Source organism: Rattus norvegicus, chromosome 7 (assembly GCF_021556685.1).
Source record: "Rattus norvegicus strain SHRSP/BbbUtx chromosome 7, alternate assembly SHRSP_T2T, whole genome shotgun sequence".
In the NCBI taxonomy this organism is placed as follows: domain Eukaryota; kingdom Metazoa; phylum Chordata; class Mammalia; order Rodentia; family Muridae; genus Rattus; species Rattus norvegicus.
The window spans coordinates 30056740-30076504 of NC_141540.1; the positions used below are offsets into that span (position 1 = coordinate 30056740).

The 19765-nt window shown below is 46.5% G+C and overlaps 1 protein-coding gene and 1 long non-coding RNA gene across 4 annotated transcripts in view; one reads left to right on the top strand and one right to left on the bottom strand.

Moving 5' to 3' along the window:
• Positions 1-19765, top strand: part of Slc41a2 (solute carrier family 41 member 2) — a 107580-nt gene that overhangs the window by 3743 nt on the left and 84072 nt on the right. For all 3 annotated transcript variants that reach the window (NM_001401081.1, NM_001108742.2, NM_001401082.1), the window contains 1 exon segment: positions 18938-19651. In NM_001401081.1, the coding sequence (NP_001388010.1) occupies positions 19100-19651 (552 nt within the window). In that variant the 5' untranslated portion in view covers positions 18938-19099.
• On the bottom strand, positions 4922-6808 carry LOC102550067 (uncharacterized). Its single transcript, XR_015625189.1, has 4 exons — positions 6732-6808; positions 5649-5721; positions 5238-5305; positions 4922-5036 (listed from the first exon to the last, which is right to left on the bottom strand). It is a non-coding gene; the product is annotated as an uncharacterized LOC102550067 (long non-coding RNA).

Consider the following 19765-nt stretch of genomic DNA (forward strand, 5'->3'; position numbering starts at 1 on the left):
TAGTGGTACAGGTCTGTGCTTCTAGCACTGAATCTCTGTGGATTTAAGGCCAGCCAGGGCTACCTAGTGAAACTCTTACAAATAAAGAAAATCACCCCAAACCCCAAATTTTCTACAAATAGGTGGTAATGAAAACTGATGGGTTTGGGGGAGTTGATTTCTGGTTGTTTTAGGGGTTCGTTTTCTGAGACAGTGTCTCTCCTATGTAGCCCTGGCTGTCCTGGGATTCACTAAGTAGACCAGGCCGGCTTTGAACTCCCAGAGATTCACCTGCTTTTGCCTCCCTAGTGCTGGGATTAAAGGTCTATGCCATCCTTCACACCTCATCCTTGGGAAATTATGGTCTGATTTATGCAGTGGATTTTTCTAGGGACCTCTTACCTCTGTGAAGTCACAGCAGTGACGTTTATTTACCCTTGAAATACATAGAAATGAGCATAGAGAGTCATGGGAGCTCCATGTGGGTCCCCAGGAAGAGCAGCCCCATCTAGTTTAACTTTGATGTTGGTGGATTTAGTCATTTTCCTTTCTTCCTGATCAGCTACTAAGGAAATGGGAGTTTTGAGTTAAGGGACAGGACGGGTAAGCATGGTATTGAAGAATGTTTTAGCCAGGCTTGGTGGGAACAGAGGCTTGCTAACCTCTCTGAATTTGGGGTCAGCCTGGTCTACAGCCAGGGCTATGTAGAGAGACCCTGCCTCAAAAAAAATAAATAAAATTAAAAAAGGAATGTTCTAGATTTGAGCAAAACTTGCTATATGTAAGAAAGCGTGGGTCAGAAGATGGAGAGAGAAAGCACGAGTAAGAAATAATTGAAGGTAATATTGTAGAAAGTCCAGAGATTTTTCTCCAAAGAAAAATCTGAGTGGGAAAAATGGGAAAAGCCTTCCTTCATTCAGTTCCTTCTTCTTACCCCCAAGATTGGATCAGTATTTGCTCTTTTTAAAAAACATACATGTAGGGGTTGGGGATTTAGCTCAGTGGTAGAGCGCTTGCCTAGCAAGCGCAAGGCCCTGGGTTCGGTCCCCAGCTCCGAAAAAAAAGAAAAAAAGAAAAAAAGAACATACATGTAAACATATATGTATATATCTACATGTATGTACATACATGTGTATTCTTGACTCAGAAGTGGAAGCTCTCATTGAGCAGAGCTTGCATCACTTGGCGATCCGTGCCTCCTTGTTTGCCTTCGAGCATCGTTTCTTCAGAGCGATACGTTTGTTTGTGCTGCAGGACGCGTGCAGTGAGAATGCTGAATTTTGGGTGCCTTGGTCCCAAAGGCTTCTTTCCTTCTTGGTGTAAGGGCTTTATGGCAGCACACTGAAAGACTTTCGGATCCTCCTAGCTCTTTTGAGCCCCAACCACTAAGCTGCAGCCCAGGGAAACTGCTCTCTTCTTGCAATAAGAATTCTTTTTGCAGTAACCAACTCATCTGCCCTGCACCCTCAAACACATTAGCGCTTCCTCTCTCCACCTCTTGGTCTGTTACAGGACTGCCATGACTGAACGGCAGGCACACTGCCATGGTGGGCAAACCTCGTTTGTCATTCCCACCACCGATTCGGACCACACAACCCTTCCGCTCCTCACCCAGAGCACGAGCAGCTACTTCGGCAGCCATGCACTTCTCTCACAAAATGTACAGCGTTTGAGTTTCATGGCCCGTGTTTCTGACAGCCTGTGGCTGAGGAGGAGACATTCAGCTCCTTCTATATATGGCTGACTGCCTAGGAGGTAATGCAAGGGAGCGGGGGTTGACAGAGGACAGCGAGAGAGGGAGGGAGACACAGACAGAGACAGAAAGGCTTCTTTTTGAGACAGGGTCTCACTGTAACCCTGGCAGGCCTGAAACCATGCTGACCTCACACTGCCAGGAATCCACTTGCTTCTGCCTTCCTAGTGCCAGGAAGGTCGGTGCTGCTGCGTGCCTGACCCATTCCGTCTTTCCTTTGTCTCACCTTGCTTCTCCATGATGACCTCTTTTTTTTTTTTTTTTAAAGATTTATTTACTTATTTATTATATATAAGTACACTGTCACTTTCTTCAGACACACCAGAAGAGGACATCAGATCTCATTGCAGATGGTTGTGAGCCACCACGTGGTTGCTGGGAATTGAACTCAGGACCTCTGGAAGTGCAGTCAGTGCTCTTAACCACTGAGCCATCTCTCCAGCCCCCATGATGGCCTCTCTTAAGACCCAGGAGTAGGTCTATTTGATCCCGTTGACCGTTTTTTTTTTTTTTCAATATGCTAATTTACTCCTTCTCTCTCCAGAGCCTAGTAAAATTGAGATCAGGCCTGAGGGTAAAGCTCAGTCACAGCTTAGCAGAGATAGTGTCAGGCCCTGGGCTTGACACCAGGCCTTCAGCAGCAGCAACAGTTGAGACCAAGCAAGGTGTGGTAGGATGCCCATAGCGTCAGTCGCTCTGGAGGCTGAGGTGTAAGGGTCCCGAGTTCAACATCACATCAAGAGAAAAAAAAAACTGGGGCTGGAGAGATGGCTCAGAGGTTAAGAGCCCTGTCTGCTCTTCCGGAGGTCATGAGTTCAATTCCCAGCAACCACGTGGTGGCTCACAACCATCTGTAATGAGATCTGGTGCCCTCTTCTGGCCTGCATGTGCACATGCAGGTGGAACGCTGTATGCATAATAAATAAATCTTAAAAAAAAAAGAGAGAGAGAGAAAAAAACTGAGATTGGACTCAAGCAATTAAACAAGACTTAAAATTCCGGTAAGATACTCTAGAATTCATTTCTGGTAGAAGCCAGCTGGAGAACTAAGATTAAACCCAAACTTGGTTTCTTCTTCCCTCTTTTATTTTATTTTTGGTGTCTGTGTGCATATGGTGGGCGCAGATGTCTGGGTGGCTACACGAAGGTGCCTTGCCGTGTTACTCCCTTGAGGGTCTCTTGGTGAACCTGGGTATCTGCCGACAGGTAGCAAACCCCAGCTTCTGCCTCCATTCTCCACAGAGTTGGGGTTCTGCATGCAGGTGTGGCCACATCTGGCTTTTTGGCATGGGTCCTGGGGAATTCAAAGCCAGGTCCTCACGCCTGTACAAAAAGTGAGTCCTCTTCCTCACTGAGCTCATTCCTTGGCTATAAAGGATGGAAAAGCCTGGGCTACATGAGACCTGTTCTCAACGAAACACAACAAGACAACAAAGACCCCCAGGCTGAGGAGAACTCGGTACACAAGGTCATCTTTCCACCTCTAAGCGCCTAATGGTGGGTGGTCAAACAATGTAGAGTTGTGCGATCAACATGTCTTGAGAAATCAAAGTAGACCAGGCATGGCGAGATGTGCCTTTAGACCTCGGTATTGAGAGGCAGGTGGCAGGTCTCTGTGAGTCTGAGGCCAGTTCTCTATAGCAAGTTCCAGGCCAGCCGGGGCTACGTTGAGACTGTCTCACTAGGTTAATAAAGTAGAAAACAAGAATAGGTTGAACATAGACATTGCCGGATCGCAGGGTTAAGGGCTTGTTGTCCGGATTTGTAGGTTGATGTCTGTGTGCAGGTGAGGGCTGGCACAAGTTAGGTCAAGGCCATGATTGGACAGTAAAAAAAAGTGAGGCGGGGACAAAGTTTTGGTAAGGCAAGAGAGAAGGAAAAGTGAGAGAATCAAGATGGAGACAGAGGACAATGACCCAGATCCGGGTGGTTTAAAGGGCCCTAGGTAGTTATGTATATTTCTTAAGGGATGGATTTCTATAGGTCAATTGATCTCATCTAGGTGGGCAGTTTATATCTTTATCATTTGGTTGTGAGTTTATTGTTTGGATGTGTTGTGGATTGAGAATTTAGCATATAAATCTAATTATTAAGTTACAGTTTTTTGAGTCTAGATTTTGCCGGGTACCTGGAACCAGAGAGTTCGAGGCTAGCAGAGAGCCACTGGGAGAGATACTAACCAGAGCTAAATTATGGTTAGTTCCATATGGCCCCACGGGTGCCGGAACTAACTCTAGGTGCCACGCTGGAACGGCTCTCAGACTGCCTGGGTCAGAGAGTCCTTGGGGACAGCCTAGAGCTGCTGAGATAAAAGTACCCCGAAATGCCATGTGGCCGGACAGTGCCAGCACTAGTGTGAAATAAAAGGTTCCACCATTTTTAAAAATATTTACCAAAACAGGATTTAGTTAGCCTTCTTTAGGAACCTGAGTTTCTCATAGAGGAAGTAAGATCTAGTCAGAACTGGTCAGATTGCTATCTCCCGGAGATCTCTTTAGACCCTTTGTCTTTTCCAAGTCCGTCAGAAACTTTAGCTCTCTTGACCTGCTGATACAAGTATTCCAAAATCTGCTTCCAGTGTGATCTGAAAAATCTCCCCATTGTTTTTTGTCCCATTTTATAGAGTCCCTGTTTGTCTTCCCTTTTCTGCTCTGAGATAGAAAGGTCTAAGATCTTGCTTCTGCCTTTTCACATTGCGCCCGGTAACTGGTATAATACCTGGTGCATAGTAGGGACTAAAGACGTTTGTAACCAGTTAGCGCCTGGCACACAGTAGGGTCCAAGCACGTGTTCGTTGAATCTCATGACATTATGACCCAGTGAGCAGAGTACGGTGGCTTCCTTCTGTATTTCCAGCACTGGGAGAGATTGAGTCAGGAGAACGGTCAAGAGTTTGAGGGCAGCCTGGGCTAAAGAGAGAGACCCTATCTCAAAAGAATAGAACGAAAGAAAACAGGGCAGGAGGCAGCTCAGCAGGCGAAGGTTCTGGTCACCAAGCCTGACAACCTGAGTTTGATTCCCGGGACCCCTTGAAAGTAGTTCCCCGACCTCCACACACATCCAGCCCCCATGTTCATGATATGACACATGCACATTCACACACACATGTGCATGCATGCAGGCATGCACTCGAAGAGAACACACTCACAAATAAATGTGCAAAGAAAAACAGTACAACCGAAACGTGGTGTCCCACACCTGTAATTCTGGCACGGAAGGCCAAGGAAGGAGAATTGCTCCGAGCTTGACGTTAGCCTTGTCTTCACAGGAAGTGCCGGGACAGCCAGAACCACCTATCGAAGCCCTGTCTCAAACAAACAAACAAACAAACAAACAAACAAACAAACACATGTAGAACAGCAACAAAAAAAGACAAAACGGCAGGACCGTTTTGCTTTTAGTTATACTTTCTTGGACAAGAAGGTTTTATTGGATTTTTTTTCCCCCACTTGAAACGGTAGGGTTCACTTATTTAAAAGATATGCAACCCAAAGTGCTCTCTTACGGTCACATAGTGGTGGAGATGTCGGAGGAAGGCCCTGGGTATGGCGAGCTCTCCTGCAGCCCCAGCTTCTGGAAGATCAGGAGTTGGAGATCACGTCAGCTCCCTAGCGAGTTCCAGGCTCGCCCAGTATACCCCAAACCCTGTCTCAAAACAGCAGCAGCAGCAGCAACAACAAACAGTAGTGAGAGTAATCCGTCTTGAGTTTTACTTAGGAGTAGAGACCAATGGGACAGGTTGCCCACAGGAACAGAAATTGTGAACTGAGTGTGCAGGCGTTCTGAGCTTTTGACAAAGCCAGCTTTTTACAGGTGTGGGAGGCAAAGCGAATAAAAGGCTTAAAGTCCCCAGAGTCAACAGGAGAGAGAGGTTTTGATCTTAGATCAGAGCATCCGTGCGGCCAGGAGAACTTACGGAGATGGGTTTAATGGTGTCAGTTTGTTTCCAGAGAGTGTCTCCGCTGACGCAGCACTGTGATGTCACAAAACTACACCGAGAAACAAAGGAAGAATTCTGTTGGCCTACGGTTCTGATAGCTGGGAAGCAGCTTCGAAATTTTTCGTGAGAAGTAGAGAGATTTCAGTTCAGACTTGCCCATCTGTAGATTTTTGAGGTGTTGAAACTTGGCTAGTTTTGTAAGTAAGTTTATAGAGGCCTATTTTAGACTAGATTGTCGGAATCAAACTTTGTTGATAGAGAAATGGCTTTGAAATATCCAAAGAACTTAATGGAAACTGCTAACATGTAATAGATCTTTCAAATGTACTTCCGTGTGCGTGCGTGCGTGCGTGCGTGCGTTTGTGTGTGTGTGCGCGCGCGCGCGCGTGTGTGTTGTGTATGCACAGGCGCACACACTTGTGCTGTGGGCGCTGGAGCGCTGAGGACAACTTGCAGGAGTCAGCTTTCACCTTAACACCATAGGGGTCTTGGCCATCAACTCAGTCCTTTCGGCCTGGTGGCAAGTGCCGTTATCCACTGAGCCATCTCACTGGCCCTCTGTAATTACCCTAAAGTAATTTCAGCCGTTGGAAACTATTATGCACAAACTTGCTCATTTTCATTGCAGTGTAATTGAGTCAAGAGAGTCAGCTCTTGGGAAATGACTCATTAAGATGTGTCAGCCCTTTGAAGAAATCCAGCCTGCTCCCTTACTCTGCCCCCACGGGTAAATGCTTCTGAGCACTTAGGTGCCGCCCCTGTGCTTTCCCCCTGGCTAGGAATTCCAGGTCTTCTCTGATGGCCACACTGGATGTTTGGTCACGTGAACTGTGACTTAGACCTCTCCTTTCTCTCTGTGTGGTTTCCTGTCTGGCTGCCTTTACTTCATTGTATTGCCCCACCCCCAGCCCCCGTCTCCTGTCTGCCCTCTCTCCACACTCAAGTTTCTTTGGATCTTACTTGTCCTTTAAAGCTTACTATTTTGGTCTTTCTCGTGGGCACATTTTGTCAAGCCCTAGGGACTATGTGGACTTCTGTATCAAAATCTCATAGACTCACAGAGCTTTGTGTAAGAGAGTGGGGAGAGCCGGTGCTCTAGTCTGCCCGGCTCCGCATGCCATAGCTGGTTTGTTTGTATGTGTCATGTGGAGCCGTCTGAAGGTATTTGTCCACTTGTTACCTCACAGAAGATAAGGCAAGGTGAGTTCACCTGTGAATCAGAGCGGACGGCCTCTTTGTAGCGTAGCCTTAGCCATACATGCCCATACATGCTGGCCTCGGGATAATCTGGAACACCTCCAGTGGCTTCTGTGTCACCAGGTGGCCACCCAGAAAGCCCTGAGTTCAAGTCCAGGGTCCTTACTCATACTAACTTGATAAATATGGGAATATTACTTCAGCTGCTTGCGACTCGGTTTTCCAAGTGTGAATTATGATTACGTAGGATTTTGAGGCTGGCCTGGGCAAATCCCAGGATAGCCTGCACTACTTAGCAGGACCTTGAAAACATTTTATAGTAATTAAAAAAAAAACATTTCAAAGCATCCGTTAGAGATCTCTATGCTAACCTTCCTAGGTTAGTGATATTTCCTTTTAGAGCACGGAGCACAGTGTAACTTGGCAGAGCATGAGCTTAATGTGCTTATACTCCAGGGTTCAACCCCCACATCCCCCCAAATAGGCAAACCATGGAAAAACCGCTGTAGTTCCTTAATGCCCAACATTGTTCAGTAGAAGTGTGTACCTTTTCTTTCTTTTTTCTTTCTTTCTTTCTTTTTTTTTTTTTTTGAGACAAGGATTTGAACCCAGGACACGCTAGGCAAGTACTACACCACCCTTTGGTTTTTTGAGTCACTTCTGATCATGTATCACAAAGTGACCAGAACTCCTGCAAAGCCTGGGCTGCTCTCAAATTCACTATCCTCTTGGCTCAAGCCTCTGAGTACCGGGAGTCCAGGCTCAGCTGGACCTGCTCCCAGGCACCTCCCACGGAGCAATGATGTTCTGATAAAGCCTGGCCTATTTCCCCTAGTTTCCGGGCTCCTGTCCGCCATCTCTGCACCTGAGAACAGAGTGCGGAGGACGACTGTCTCTGGAGCGTTCACCCCTACAATAAATAGCTTTTCTTTTTCTGTAAATCGTTACTTACATTGCAGAAAATCTGTGTAGCAAACAAGAAAAATGAAGACAGCTGAGCTGTAGGGAATGGTTCTTTTAAATATGTTCTTTGACAGAGTCATACATGTGTATAACGCATGGCGATTGCTCTCAGCCTCTCTCGCGTCCCTTCCGTTCCCTGTGCACTTGGCCTTTTCCAGGAGCACAGGGTTTGACCAGTACAGTGGGGGTCCTCGGATTGGAAACAGCCATTGGAGCCTGGGGATGGGCTTAGTCTGTGGAGACAGTGGCTCCTCCTTCCAGAGTCTGTCAGTCAGCATTAGTTCACCAGTAAGGGGTAGGATCCACAAGCCCCGCCCACATCCTTGATTGACTGTTGGGAGCGTGCCCTGTGCAGACCCAGTGGAAGGGAATAGTTTTACCTTCAACTTTAAGTTGAGCTGGCAACCCGTTCATCCAGGGTGCCTTTCTTAATTTTGCTTTGTTTGGTTTGGTTTGGTTGGGTTTGGTTTGGTTGGGTTTGGTTTGGTTTGGTTTCAACTGATAGCCAACTAAGAAGTACTCAGCCTTGACCAAAGGTAGAGGAGGGATTCGATTGCCAGAGTAAAGTTAGGAAAAGCCAGGTCATTATTTCAGTTCGATGCCAACATAATTGAGTAACCTGGTGCCAGGTTCCTGAAATTGGCCTAATCAGCATGTAGACTTTTCTGGTGAGTCTGAGCACCCGAGCTGACGGAAGGACAGCAGAGCCACTCCGGTGGGAGATCGGGCTTCATTCATGTCCCCGAAGGATCTCGCCGCTGTGAAGCTGGCCCGACTTGGGAAGGTGAGACTGGTAGGCGGTTGTCTGAGTTAGACCTGCCTCAGTGTGGGAGCCATCCGCGTCTCTCCTATCACCCCCTGAGGATGTGAGGTACTGCGATGGGGTCTGGTCAGGTGGGAGCTCTGCTCATTCAGGACAGAAAAGAGAACTGGCTCTCAGCTGACTGGAAGTGCTGAGTAGGCATTTGACCTGTGAAAGCGAGCTGTCGTTATTGTCCTTACCATTTGCCAGCCTACAGAATAATGGAATTCATGACACTTCCATACATATGTACGCTCATGACTTTTTGTGGGACGTCTTTGAACTTAGAGAATAAAAATGACAACTCTAACGGAGCGAGAAATTATTCTTTGTAAAGGGACAGCTTTGCTTTTTTTTTTTTTTTTTTCCCGGAGTTTGGACGGAACCCAGGGCCTTGCGCTTCCTAGGCAAGCGCTCTACCACTGAGCTAAATCCCCAACACCTTTGCTTCTCTTTTAAACTTTTCTATGTTGGCTTCGTCCTTTCTCTGTGCTCCAGTTCGAACTTTGACCCGTTGGCATCTCTGTACCTGACCATTCCAGAAGCTTCTCTTTTACCTCTCATTTTAATTACACATTTAGTCAAGTGCAGGTTTTAGAAGTGGGTTTGCATTGAAAAAAATACTGAACCCTAAGAGTTGGGGGTATGTGAAAAGGGCAGAATATAAAAGCATATGTTGGTATGGGTTCTGAGTGACAGCGGCTCCTTACCGGAACCCTGGTGAGTGGACGGCTGTCTCTTAGTTTCTACATGTGGCAGTTCAGGGCTCTAAGAGCTGGAGAAATGGCGAGGAAAAGCGATTCTTGTTAATCTTATCATGACATTTTGTCAGCTTATAGAAACACCTCATAAGAACTATTGATTTTACTTTAAGCTTCTTTTTGGGCAGTTTCACATGTGTATACAATAGAGAACCTTATTTATTTATTTATTTATTATTTATTATTTATTTATTTATGGCATTATCTGAACCTCACACTGGCCTCAAACTTCCGTTAGTCCTGCTTGAGTGCTGGGATTACAGGCATGAGCCACCACCCCTGCTAAGTTACTTTAAAGAAGTGCAGGTGGCTACGGGAAACAGAGGCAGAGGCAGGCAGGAGGATCTCTTGAGTTCCAGGCCAGCCAGGGCTGTATAGTGAAACTGTGGCTCAAGAAACTACAGACAAACAACAACAAAAATAGAAGTGTAAATGAAGAAGAAGATAGAAGTATAAAATCAGTTATATAAGAAAAAGAAGAAAGGAAGCAAAAAGAAAGAAAAGGAATGTATTGGATGAGTAAGTTGACCCTGGTATTTGAGCTTCAAGTTCTGCTGAAAGCTTCCTTTCTACTGAAGTGAAATCAGATGTTTTGACTTTCATTAAAGAAAAGCAAAACAGTGCAGTTTTTAGCAATGCGTGACTCTACACTTAGGAAGTGGAGACAGGAGCTTGAGACGTTCAAGGGCAACCTTGGAGATTTGAAGGCTGCCTGGGCCACACGAGATCTTACCTCAAAAGATGGGCCCACCAGGTTTACTGTTGTGTATTCTTAACCCTAGCAGTTGCAAGGCAGATCTTTGAGTTCAAGGCCAGCCAAGGCTAGATAGTGAGACCTACCCCAAAAACCGAAACGTCAGGCTGGCGAGACACTTCAGAAGTTAAGAGTGACTGTTTTCTCCCAGAGGACCCGAGTTTGGTTTCTAGAATCCTCATCGTACAGCTCACAACCACCTGTAACTCCAGCTCCAGGGGTCCTCATGTCCTCTTCTGGCCTCTGTGACCCCATATACCCAAAACATACGCTCACACTGAAACACACATTTGAAAAAAAGAAAGAAATTTAAAAAAATGCAAATCAGCATCTGCCCACCCCAAGTCTTCAGTAGCAGTATCTTGTGTGTAGTTTCTTTTTCGTTCTTTCTTTTTTTTTTCCTTTTCTTTTTTTTCAGAGCTGGGGACTGAACCCAGGGCCTTGTGCTTGCTAGGCAAGCGCTCTACCACTGAGCTAAATCCCCAACCCGTGTAGTTTCTAAATAATGTAAATAATGTTTACTGTGCCTTTCTGTTGGGTGCTAAATGGTATAATATTCTCTGAAACTGCAAGAAATTGATAAGCTTTCCATTCCGGTTGTAAAACAGTAAGGTTTTCTGGCGGTTTCACAGAATACCTATAGGAACTATTTAAGACAACTTTAAAGGAAGTATGTCCTTTGGTTGCCTAAAAGCAGTTTTTCAACTTCAAAACAGTTCTATGGTCCACTTGTTTTCTGTCACAAGCCTTGTTTCAGAAGCTGTATAAATCCTCACCATTGCTTGCCCCCCACAGCCCCTCTTTTGGCTTTTTTTTTTTTTTTCTGGAGCTGGGGACCGAACCCAGGGCCTTGCGCTTGCTAGGCAAGTGCTCTACCACTGAGCTAAATCCCCAACCCCCTCTTTTGGCTTTTGAGACAGGGTTTCTCTGTGTGATCCTGGCTGTCCTGGAACTGACCTGTGTAGACCATGCTGGGTTTGAACTCACAGATACCTGTTTGCCTCTGCCTACCCAGTCCTGGGATTAAAAGCTTTTGACACCACATCGAGCTCTGCTTCTCACATGTAAAACCTGCTTATGCACAGTCACATTTAGATTGCATCTCGCATCTCCACGTGTTGTTTCGATAGACTAGACATAGTCTAGCAGAGGGTGCTCTATGGAATCCCGTTTGTGCCCTCCTTCTGTGGACACATCTGTGTTTATTCTCTCAACATTTTCTTAGTAAATTTGAGTTGGTCTAACCGTTTTTGGTTGATTTGTTGATTTATTTATTTTGAGATAGGTTCATTTAGGTAGCTCAGTTTAGACTTGAAGTTTTACCACTCCCTCCACCCAGTACTGGAATTTCGGGCATTCTCCCTTCCTGCCCTTTAAGGAGGGGATTTTGCTATTTTGCCCATGGTAGCCTTGAGCTCTCCTCCCCAGTCCTCCTCCCTCGGGCAGCAGAGTAACAGCCTGCAGGTGCACACCCTCAGCTTGTAGCGTGTTCCTGGTGCAGCTGTGTCCCCAGTTCTCCGTCTTCCCACTCTCTTTTTGCGAGAATACTGGAGATTATAGTCCCAAGAGTGCAGTCCGCTCCTCTGAGTCTCCTGCCGACTGAGATCTCTGAGATGTAGTAAGGACTTGGCACAGGAATGACTTGTCCTCATTTCCTTTTTGGGGGGACAGGGAGGCTCAACACAGTTTTACAAATGTTTAGTCTTCCTTCTAGCCATGCAGAGTTTTAGAGCTGCTGACTTTGATGCCATTTTATGGCACGGCAGCCCTGCAGTGACTGTCTGACGGCATCGAATGCCTGTTGAGTGGTGGCTGGCTCATGGCTGGACCTTGTCTAGTTTGGGTAGCATCTGGAGCGGTGTAAGGGGTCTGGTCATCCTTTCCCTCTTCTTGAATCTTCCCCAAGTCATCCAGAAAGTTGACATTGCTCTCGATTACCTAAGTCAGCCTTGTGAGCTCACGAATCAGTTTAGTGGGTTTGCAGCCAAAGCTACCAACGACAGCAGTTTTCCTAGATGCTGACTCTGTGTATTTTAGCCCCGTCTCCAAAGGAGACACTGTTCTTTTACTAAAAAAGAAAGGCATTTATATTTTGTTCTTTTTAAGTGTGTGCGCAGACATGAGGACACACTGTATGTGTGCGTGTAAGTGCAGCTAGCTGCCTGCCCATGGGGGCTAGAGGCTGGAGGCGTTGCGTTCCCTTGGAACTGGTATTTCGGGCAGTGGGAGTTGCCTGAGGTGGGTGCCAGGAACCCCATTTGAGGTTTCTGCTGGAACAGTACATTTTTTTTTATTACACTTTAGAGGTAAACGTATAATCAGGCAGGGGAAGTGTTTGGGGGAATAGTAACTCTGACATTTCCGAGTGCTTTTAAATCCGACGGCTAAAAGGATGTGAAGGTAAAGTGTGCACATTGCTGTAGTGTTCTCACCCACAACCAGAGCAGTTGCTCTCTCAGCCCCTCCTTTTTACACCTTTGCCTGGGAATAGGGTTTTATCTTGAGATATAACAGCAAAAGAAGGTCATATATCCACCCTCACCTCTGCCCATTTCCAACTGGGTGCCCGTCCGCCCCCTCCCCCTCCCCTGCCTCGCCCCCCACTTCCTCCCCCTGCCCAACAGAGATAGCATCTCCACATGGCTGCATTGCTTAAAGTTCTGGGCATCAAACCAGAGACCCAGTACATGCTAGACAAGCTGTACCCCCAGCCTGTGTTTTTAGAGGTCCTGATAAGTAGCACAGCCTGGCCTTGAACCATTGGTACTCCAGTCTCACCCCTCAAGTGCCTCAGATGACAGGTGTGTATCACCATCCCCAGCGCCACCTTGGATGTTAACCCCTGGGAACCAAGAACTACTTACGTAGCACAGGAGGTACAAGGTGGCTTCCTTCACATAGGAATTAGCGGTGGGAGACTAAATGGATATTTTTTTTACCTCTTACAAGTTATTTAAAACATTGTAAGTGTGAGCTGTATGTGTCTGTGTATACTGCACCTGTAATCCCAGCACTTCCGAGACAGGCAGGAAGATTGCTGTAAGTTTGAGGCCAGCCTGGTCTACATGAGACAGGTAGGAAGGTTGCTATAAGTCTGAGGCCAGCCTGGTCTAAGTGAAGAGTTCTAGGTCTGCATAATGAGTTTTCACTGTCAGTTTGGTTGATTTATAATCACCATGGAAACACATCTCTGGGTGTGCCAGGTATTTCCAGAAATGTTTAACTGAAGAGGGAAGATAAGCCTGACACCCGAGGGCAAAGTTCCATGGATCAGTGAAATTGATTAGAAAGGAAATCAGGTTGGGCACCAGCGCTGCTCTCTGTCTGCTTCCTGACTTCGGGTCCAGCATGACCTCATGTTCCTGCGCTGTCTTCCCAAGACAGATAAGCCCTTCTTCCCTGTCACGCATTGAGAAAGGCTGACCCAGAGTGGGCACCAACTGTGGTTTGGGCATTTTGGTGTTTACCGTTCTCTCTGTTTTCTTGGCTTGGTATATTTTTGTTGGGTCTTTTGCAAGAGGCCGTAGAAATGGGGAGATTTTAAAGGAGGTTGGATTGGGTTGCAGGAGTCTGGGTATACAGCTTAGCTGATAGATTGCTCACTTATCATGGACAGGCACCTATGCTCAATTCAGGAGAAAACCACACGTGCAGAATTTAGTTCCTTTACATAACCCAGAGAAGCAGTGTAGGGAGTCCAGTGGATTAGAATGATGAAGTCAAAAACGAGAAATGGGCTGGACCTGGTGGTGCACAACTTTAATCCCAACATGAGTTCCAGGCAGATGGCTATATTAGGATAGCCTGGTCTACATAGTTTCTGGCCAGCCTGGGCTGAGACTTTTTGTCTTGGGGGAGAGGGGAGAGGAAGAACGAGGGAGGTACACAGAGAAGTAGGAATGGCTGACTGGAGGGAGGGAGGAAGGGAGAGGGAGGGAGGGAGAGAGAGAGAGAGAGAGACTGAGAGAGAGAGAGAGAGAGAGATGGGGGAGGACTTAAATTTAATCTGGCTTGGGTCTCTAAAGGAGAATTGGGCAGCCATGGCAGTCTCTGCTGATTGGTCCCTGCATAAAGCAAATCAAACAGAACTGATCCCTGTCCTCAGAACCACTGCACAGTGAAGCACTTAGTGGACAGTGTTAGGAGTTAAGATCTTTCAACTAGAACGAGGGGAGGAAGTGATCTGTATGTGATCGGGCAGGTTTACCTTGGCATACCTCTCCCGAAGGCTAACTGGATACAGAGAGAGGGGAAGGAGCAGAACACAGGCCTCAAGCGTCAGGGCCCAGAGTTCGGGAAGTCAGGCCAGACCCCACACACTTCTTTTACCTTTTATAAAGAATCGAGTTTAGCATCATTGCTAAATTCTCTTGATTCAGATTTCTTTCACTACAGGGTGCCTGGTGTTAATTTATTTCTGATAAGACTGTTACTCTGACACAACTCTTTCATTGTAGCGAGCCTTTTGGGGAACATGGAAAAAATTTTCCATGAACCTAAGTGTGTAGTATTTCTAACTTTTCAAACCATTGATTGATTGATTGATTGATTCATTCATTCATTATTCTTCTTCTGCTGCTGCTTCTTCATCATCATCATCATCACCATCATCATCATCATCTGTATGAGTGTAGATCAGAGGATGGTTTCACGGAGTTGATTTTCTCTTTTAATATTTCTGTGGGTTTCACGGATTGAACATAGAGTCTTCAGGACTCCCTTGGCCAGGCCACAAATTGCTGAGTCATCTGACTGACTTTATCTGCTGAGTCATCTGACTGACCCCAGGAAGTGCTTTCAACTTGGTAAAGTTTCAGAAGAAATTGTTCTGCTTTTTGAGATTGAGATCTTTGGAAACTGTTGTTTTAAAGCCCTTGATCATCGATTGTAACCTGTAGTTGCTCAGTATGTCAAAGAGACTGTCCTAGAGGAAAGACAGTATACATTTGGGGTAGGTCAGCTGGCTTACTCCTCATGTGACAGCTGCCTTTTCATCAGCCAAAATGAATCATGGCTAGACCGGATGCCAGCAGACATGAAGATGTGTCATCCTCCTTGGTGTCCAGGAAACCATGGCAACAGGCCAGTATCATCGTCCTCTCATGGGAAGGGAACAGTGTCAGGACTAACAATAGATAAGAAGCCGGCACCACTCAGACTGAAACTCTTTAAAAACCTCAGAGTTAGGAGCATGAATGCTTTATCTACATGTGTATACATACATGTACACGGTACATGGGTCTTGTGCCTGAGGATCAGAAGAGGGTGTTGGATCCCCATGGATCTGGAGTTATAGGTGGTTGTGAGTAGCCATGTTGGAGCTGGGAGTTGAACCTGGGTTCTCTGCAGGAGCAACAAGTGCTGTTAACTAATGGGCCAAGTTTCTAGCCCCACGCACTTTTGTAAGATGTCTGCACACTTCAAAGACCAGCAGTATGTGCTCGCACAGGCCATGAAGCGTAAGAAACATGAACAGTACCCGTGAAGGACCCCATGCTTTTATACCATCGCTCAAGCCAATCTACTTGATATATAATTGCAACTTGTGTTGAATCCTCTAATGGAACCATCCCAATGTATATTCTCTCTCTCTCTCTCTCTCTCTCTCTCTCTCTCTCTCTCTCTCTCTCACACACACACACACACACACACACACACGTAAAGCCCAGGGGTTTCTTCTGGATGTGTTCTTTCTTAAGGTGCAGTTTTAACTTGTAGGGCTGGAGGGTGTGTGCTGCTTCTGTGTTAGCCGATTGTTCCAGGCTGTCCCCCACTGTACCTACTTTGACTAGGAGTGCGTTGTGCGTATTCACACTGTCTGTGTACAAATTCACATTCACGCTTGGTCTCATGAAGACAGCCCAGATTAGTGAACGCATTAGAAAGTGCTTCTCGCACCTGATTATGTTTGCAAATCACCAGGGATGTTAGGGGAAAGTGCAGCTTCTGATTTACACCTCTCCTTTATTAAGACAGGGTTTCACTATGTAGCCCTGGCTGTCTCTATGTAGACCAGGCTGCCCTTGAAGTCAGTCAAGGAGATCCGATGGTCTCTGCCCTGAGAGTATTGGGATTAAGGTATACACCACTACAACTCAGCTTCTCTCTCTACTTTAAGTCTGTGCCTGGTTGCTCAGGCCTATGATCCTAACTACTCCGGACAGTGAGGCAGGAGGATTACAGATTTAAGATCTGTCTTGGTAACTTAGTAAGACCCTGTCTCAAAATATAAAAAGGGAAAACAGTTGGGGCGACATCTCCGAGGGGGAACACTCACACAACATACGTGAGACCTTGTGTTCAGTCCTCAGAGGTGGAACGCTCCCACAACATACCCGGAACACTGTGTTCAGTGCCACAGAAAATACAGCAAAAGCCCCAAGAATACTTGAAATAATATGAATGGCGTGTCTTAATCGCCATTCTGTTGTTGCAGGCAGACACCATAGCCACGGCAGCTCTTACCAAAGAAGCATTGAATGGTGATTACAGTGTCAGAGGGTGAGCCCCTTATCACCAGGGCAGGGAGTGTGGAAGCATGCAGGCGGGCACGGTGCTGGAGACATAGCTGGTCAGCAGGCACAAGCAGAGAGAGACACACTGGCCCTGATGTGGCCTTTGGAAATATCAGAGCCGACCTCCAGTGACACACCTCTGCCAACAAAGGCGATCCTAGTCCTTCCCTGGCAGCTCATCCACCGGGGACTAAGCGTCCCCAGATTGGGGCCCATCTCATTCAAACCAGCAGAGCACATAAATCGTGTGTCTGCTGTATCAATGGTTCAGGAACTGGGGGCGAGAGCACGGGTACAGAATCAGTACAGACAGGTGTTCTCCCACCACCGAGACACAGGAACTCACGTAGCCCAGGCTGGCCTCAAACTCCGTACATCTGAGGATGAGTCTGAACTTTCGATTTTCCTGCTTCTACCTCCTTAGTGCTGGGACTGCATCATGCACCACCGCGTCCCGTTTATGTGGTGTTGGGCCTCAGACCTAGGCCACGGTGCGTGTTTAGGCAAGAACTGTGACAACGAGCCACCTCACCAGTCCGTGGGTAACATTTCCCCCCAGATGTTTACCATCTGTGATGGCTGAATTTGTAGGCGTAACAACCCTGGAACATGGATGTCCAACCGCCGTATTTAATCTAGTCAGATTCCTGGAGCGAGTCCATAGGAAGTCATACCATAATCCTGTGGTGAAGGGTATAGGATAGTGGACCCATATGTACGTCATGTTCTGAATCAGGAGGCCCAATGCTGTAAGAATGTTCTGTTACCAGGTTTCTCCCAGAAGTAAAGAGGCCTTAGTACCTGCCTTTCCGACCGACCCTCATCTCTTTCTCCTCTGGTCGTTTCTTATGGTCAGCCTTCCTGTCTCAGGATTGAAGACTCAGCGTGTCTTCATTAAAGTCAGCAGTACAGTGTGCAGTGGGGCCAAGTGTCCCCCCTCAAATCATTGCTGCCTCCATTCTCCTGGAAGTGCACGGCAGGCTTAGATGTCCTGAGAGGCCTCTGAGGCTCTGGCCCCTTGGGGATAGATGTGGCCATGAAGTCACTGCTGTCCAGCCAGGTGTCTGTGGCTGTGCAGCTCAGTGTCACTTGGTGACTAGCGCCAGTATCTATCAGTGTCTCCTTTCTGGCCTGTGAGACCCCAGTCACGAGCCATCTAGTCAGAGACCTATGTGGAGGCCATAGACCACAGCAGGCTTGAGGAGCAGGCAAGGGCATTCCAAACCCCTTTCTGGTTGGCTTACAAAATGGAGGACTGAGTATTTAGAATCATTCCTTTGAGTTATTTCCTAAATAATCAAAGGAATATATTTTTAAGTCGATTTAATGATTTTTTTTAATGAATGTGAGGTTAGATGGCTCTAAGCTAACTTTATTTGTAAAATAAGGTGCCATACTGTATTCAGGATACCAATGAAATGCCTTTATCATAAATGCCATCTTTGTCTCTTCATATTCTGATGAAATTAATATGGAGTAGCTTATAAATAAAGGAATGTTATTACTTAACATTCACACAGTATCATTTTATCGTGACTTTTATATTGACAATTTAAATTTTTTGATGCTGAAACTCTGGAACAAGCTCAATGTAATTTTCAGTCCTCTCCATAGTGATAGGAGCCATCATGTCTCTCCTCCCCCTCCCCCCTCTTCCTCTTTTTCTTCCTCCTCTTCCACCTCTTCCCCTTCCTCCTCTTCCTCTTCCTCCTCCTCCTCTTCCTCCTTCTCCTCTTTGTAGTTTTATTTGAAAGAGGGTCTCACTCTGTAGCCCAGTCTGGCCCTCTATCTTTGGGCAATCCTCTTACCTCAGCATCCTTAGTGAGGAGAGTACCGCCATGTCTAGCAAATTCCGTTGTCTTCAGAGGCAAAGACCTCATTGGGCTTCAGTTACATGAATTATACAAAAAAAATAAAAGCATCTGCATCCAACATAGATTATAAAACATTCCTAATTTTGTTTGTTTGTTTTGTTTTTGATGTAGGATCTAGGTAGTCCTACCGGGCTTGGAGCTCACTACGTAGAGCAGGCTGGCTTCAGACTCACAGAGATCTACCTTCCTCTGCCTCCCAAGAGCTGAGATTAAAGGCGTGCGCCTCCACACCTGGCTTCGGCACTGCATTTTTATAAAACAGAACAAAACACCATCACTTTTATGTCTCAGAACAGATCTGCGTCCAACTCCTAGAGTAGAGTATCATTCTTGCACTTGTATGAAAATCTGTATGCGCTTAATTTATCTAAGTTTTAAATTTCATCCTTTTCTTTGCAGATTGAATTCCTCTCTTAAATTTCTGGATGTGTTTTCACTCGTGGAAACGTTTTCTACAGAGCAGTCAATGGCTTAATTCGAGCAAGTGTTGGCTGTGACTTGCTTTCGCTGTTCTTCAGGAAGCTCGAGTCTGCCGGATACAGGGCTTTTTGTGATGACAATATGACCCACAGTAAAGGAAGACCTGCCACTTACAAGACAAGTGCCAGTCCGGAGAGCGGAGGGGGTTTTGTAGATTGGACTTTAAATTTAAATACAATTCAATCTGACAAGTTTCTAAACTTACTGTTAAGCATGGTGCCAGTCATTTACCAGAAAAACCAGGAAGACAGGCATAAAAAAGTCAACGGCATTTGGCAGGACGGGCTGTCTGGTGCGGCACAAACTTTCAGCAAGAGATCGGAGCCACATCTGGACTACCATGAGTTCTCCGAGCAGGCCTTCCACAGCGGCGGTGGCCATACCCCAGCCAGCTGCAGCCCCAGGTACGACGACTATGCCGGCTATAACTACTGTGACGGAAGGGAGGCCTCAGAAACCACCGCCATGTTACAGGATGAAGATCCGTCCAGTCAGGGCGATGACGTTATTGTGGAAACAAGCCAGAGGCTCCCGAAGGAATCCAGTGGAGTCATGGCTCTGCAGATACTTGTGCCATTCTTGCTGGCCGGTTTTGGAACTGTTTCCGCTGGCATGGTTTTGGACATAGTGCAGGTGAGATTTTATGTTTAGTTTTCACTGTGTGTGTGTGCACATGTGCGTATGTGTGCATGTGTGTGCGTGTGTGCATGTGCTTGTGTGTGTGCACATGTGCACACATGCCTGCCA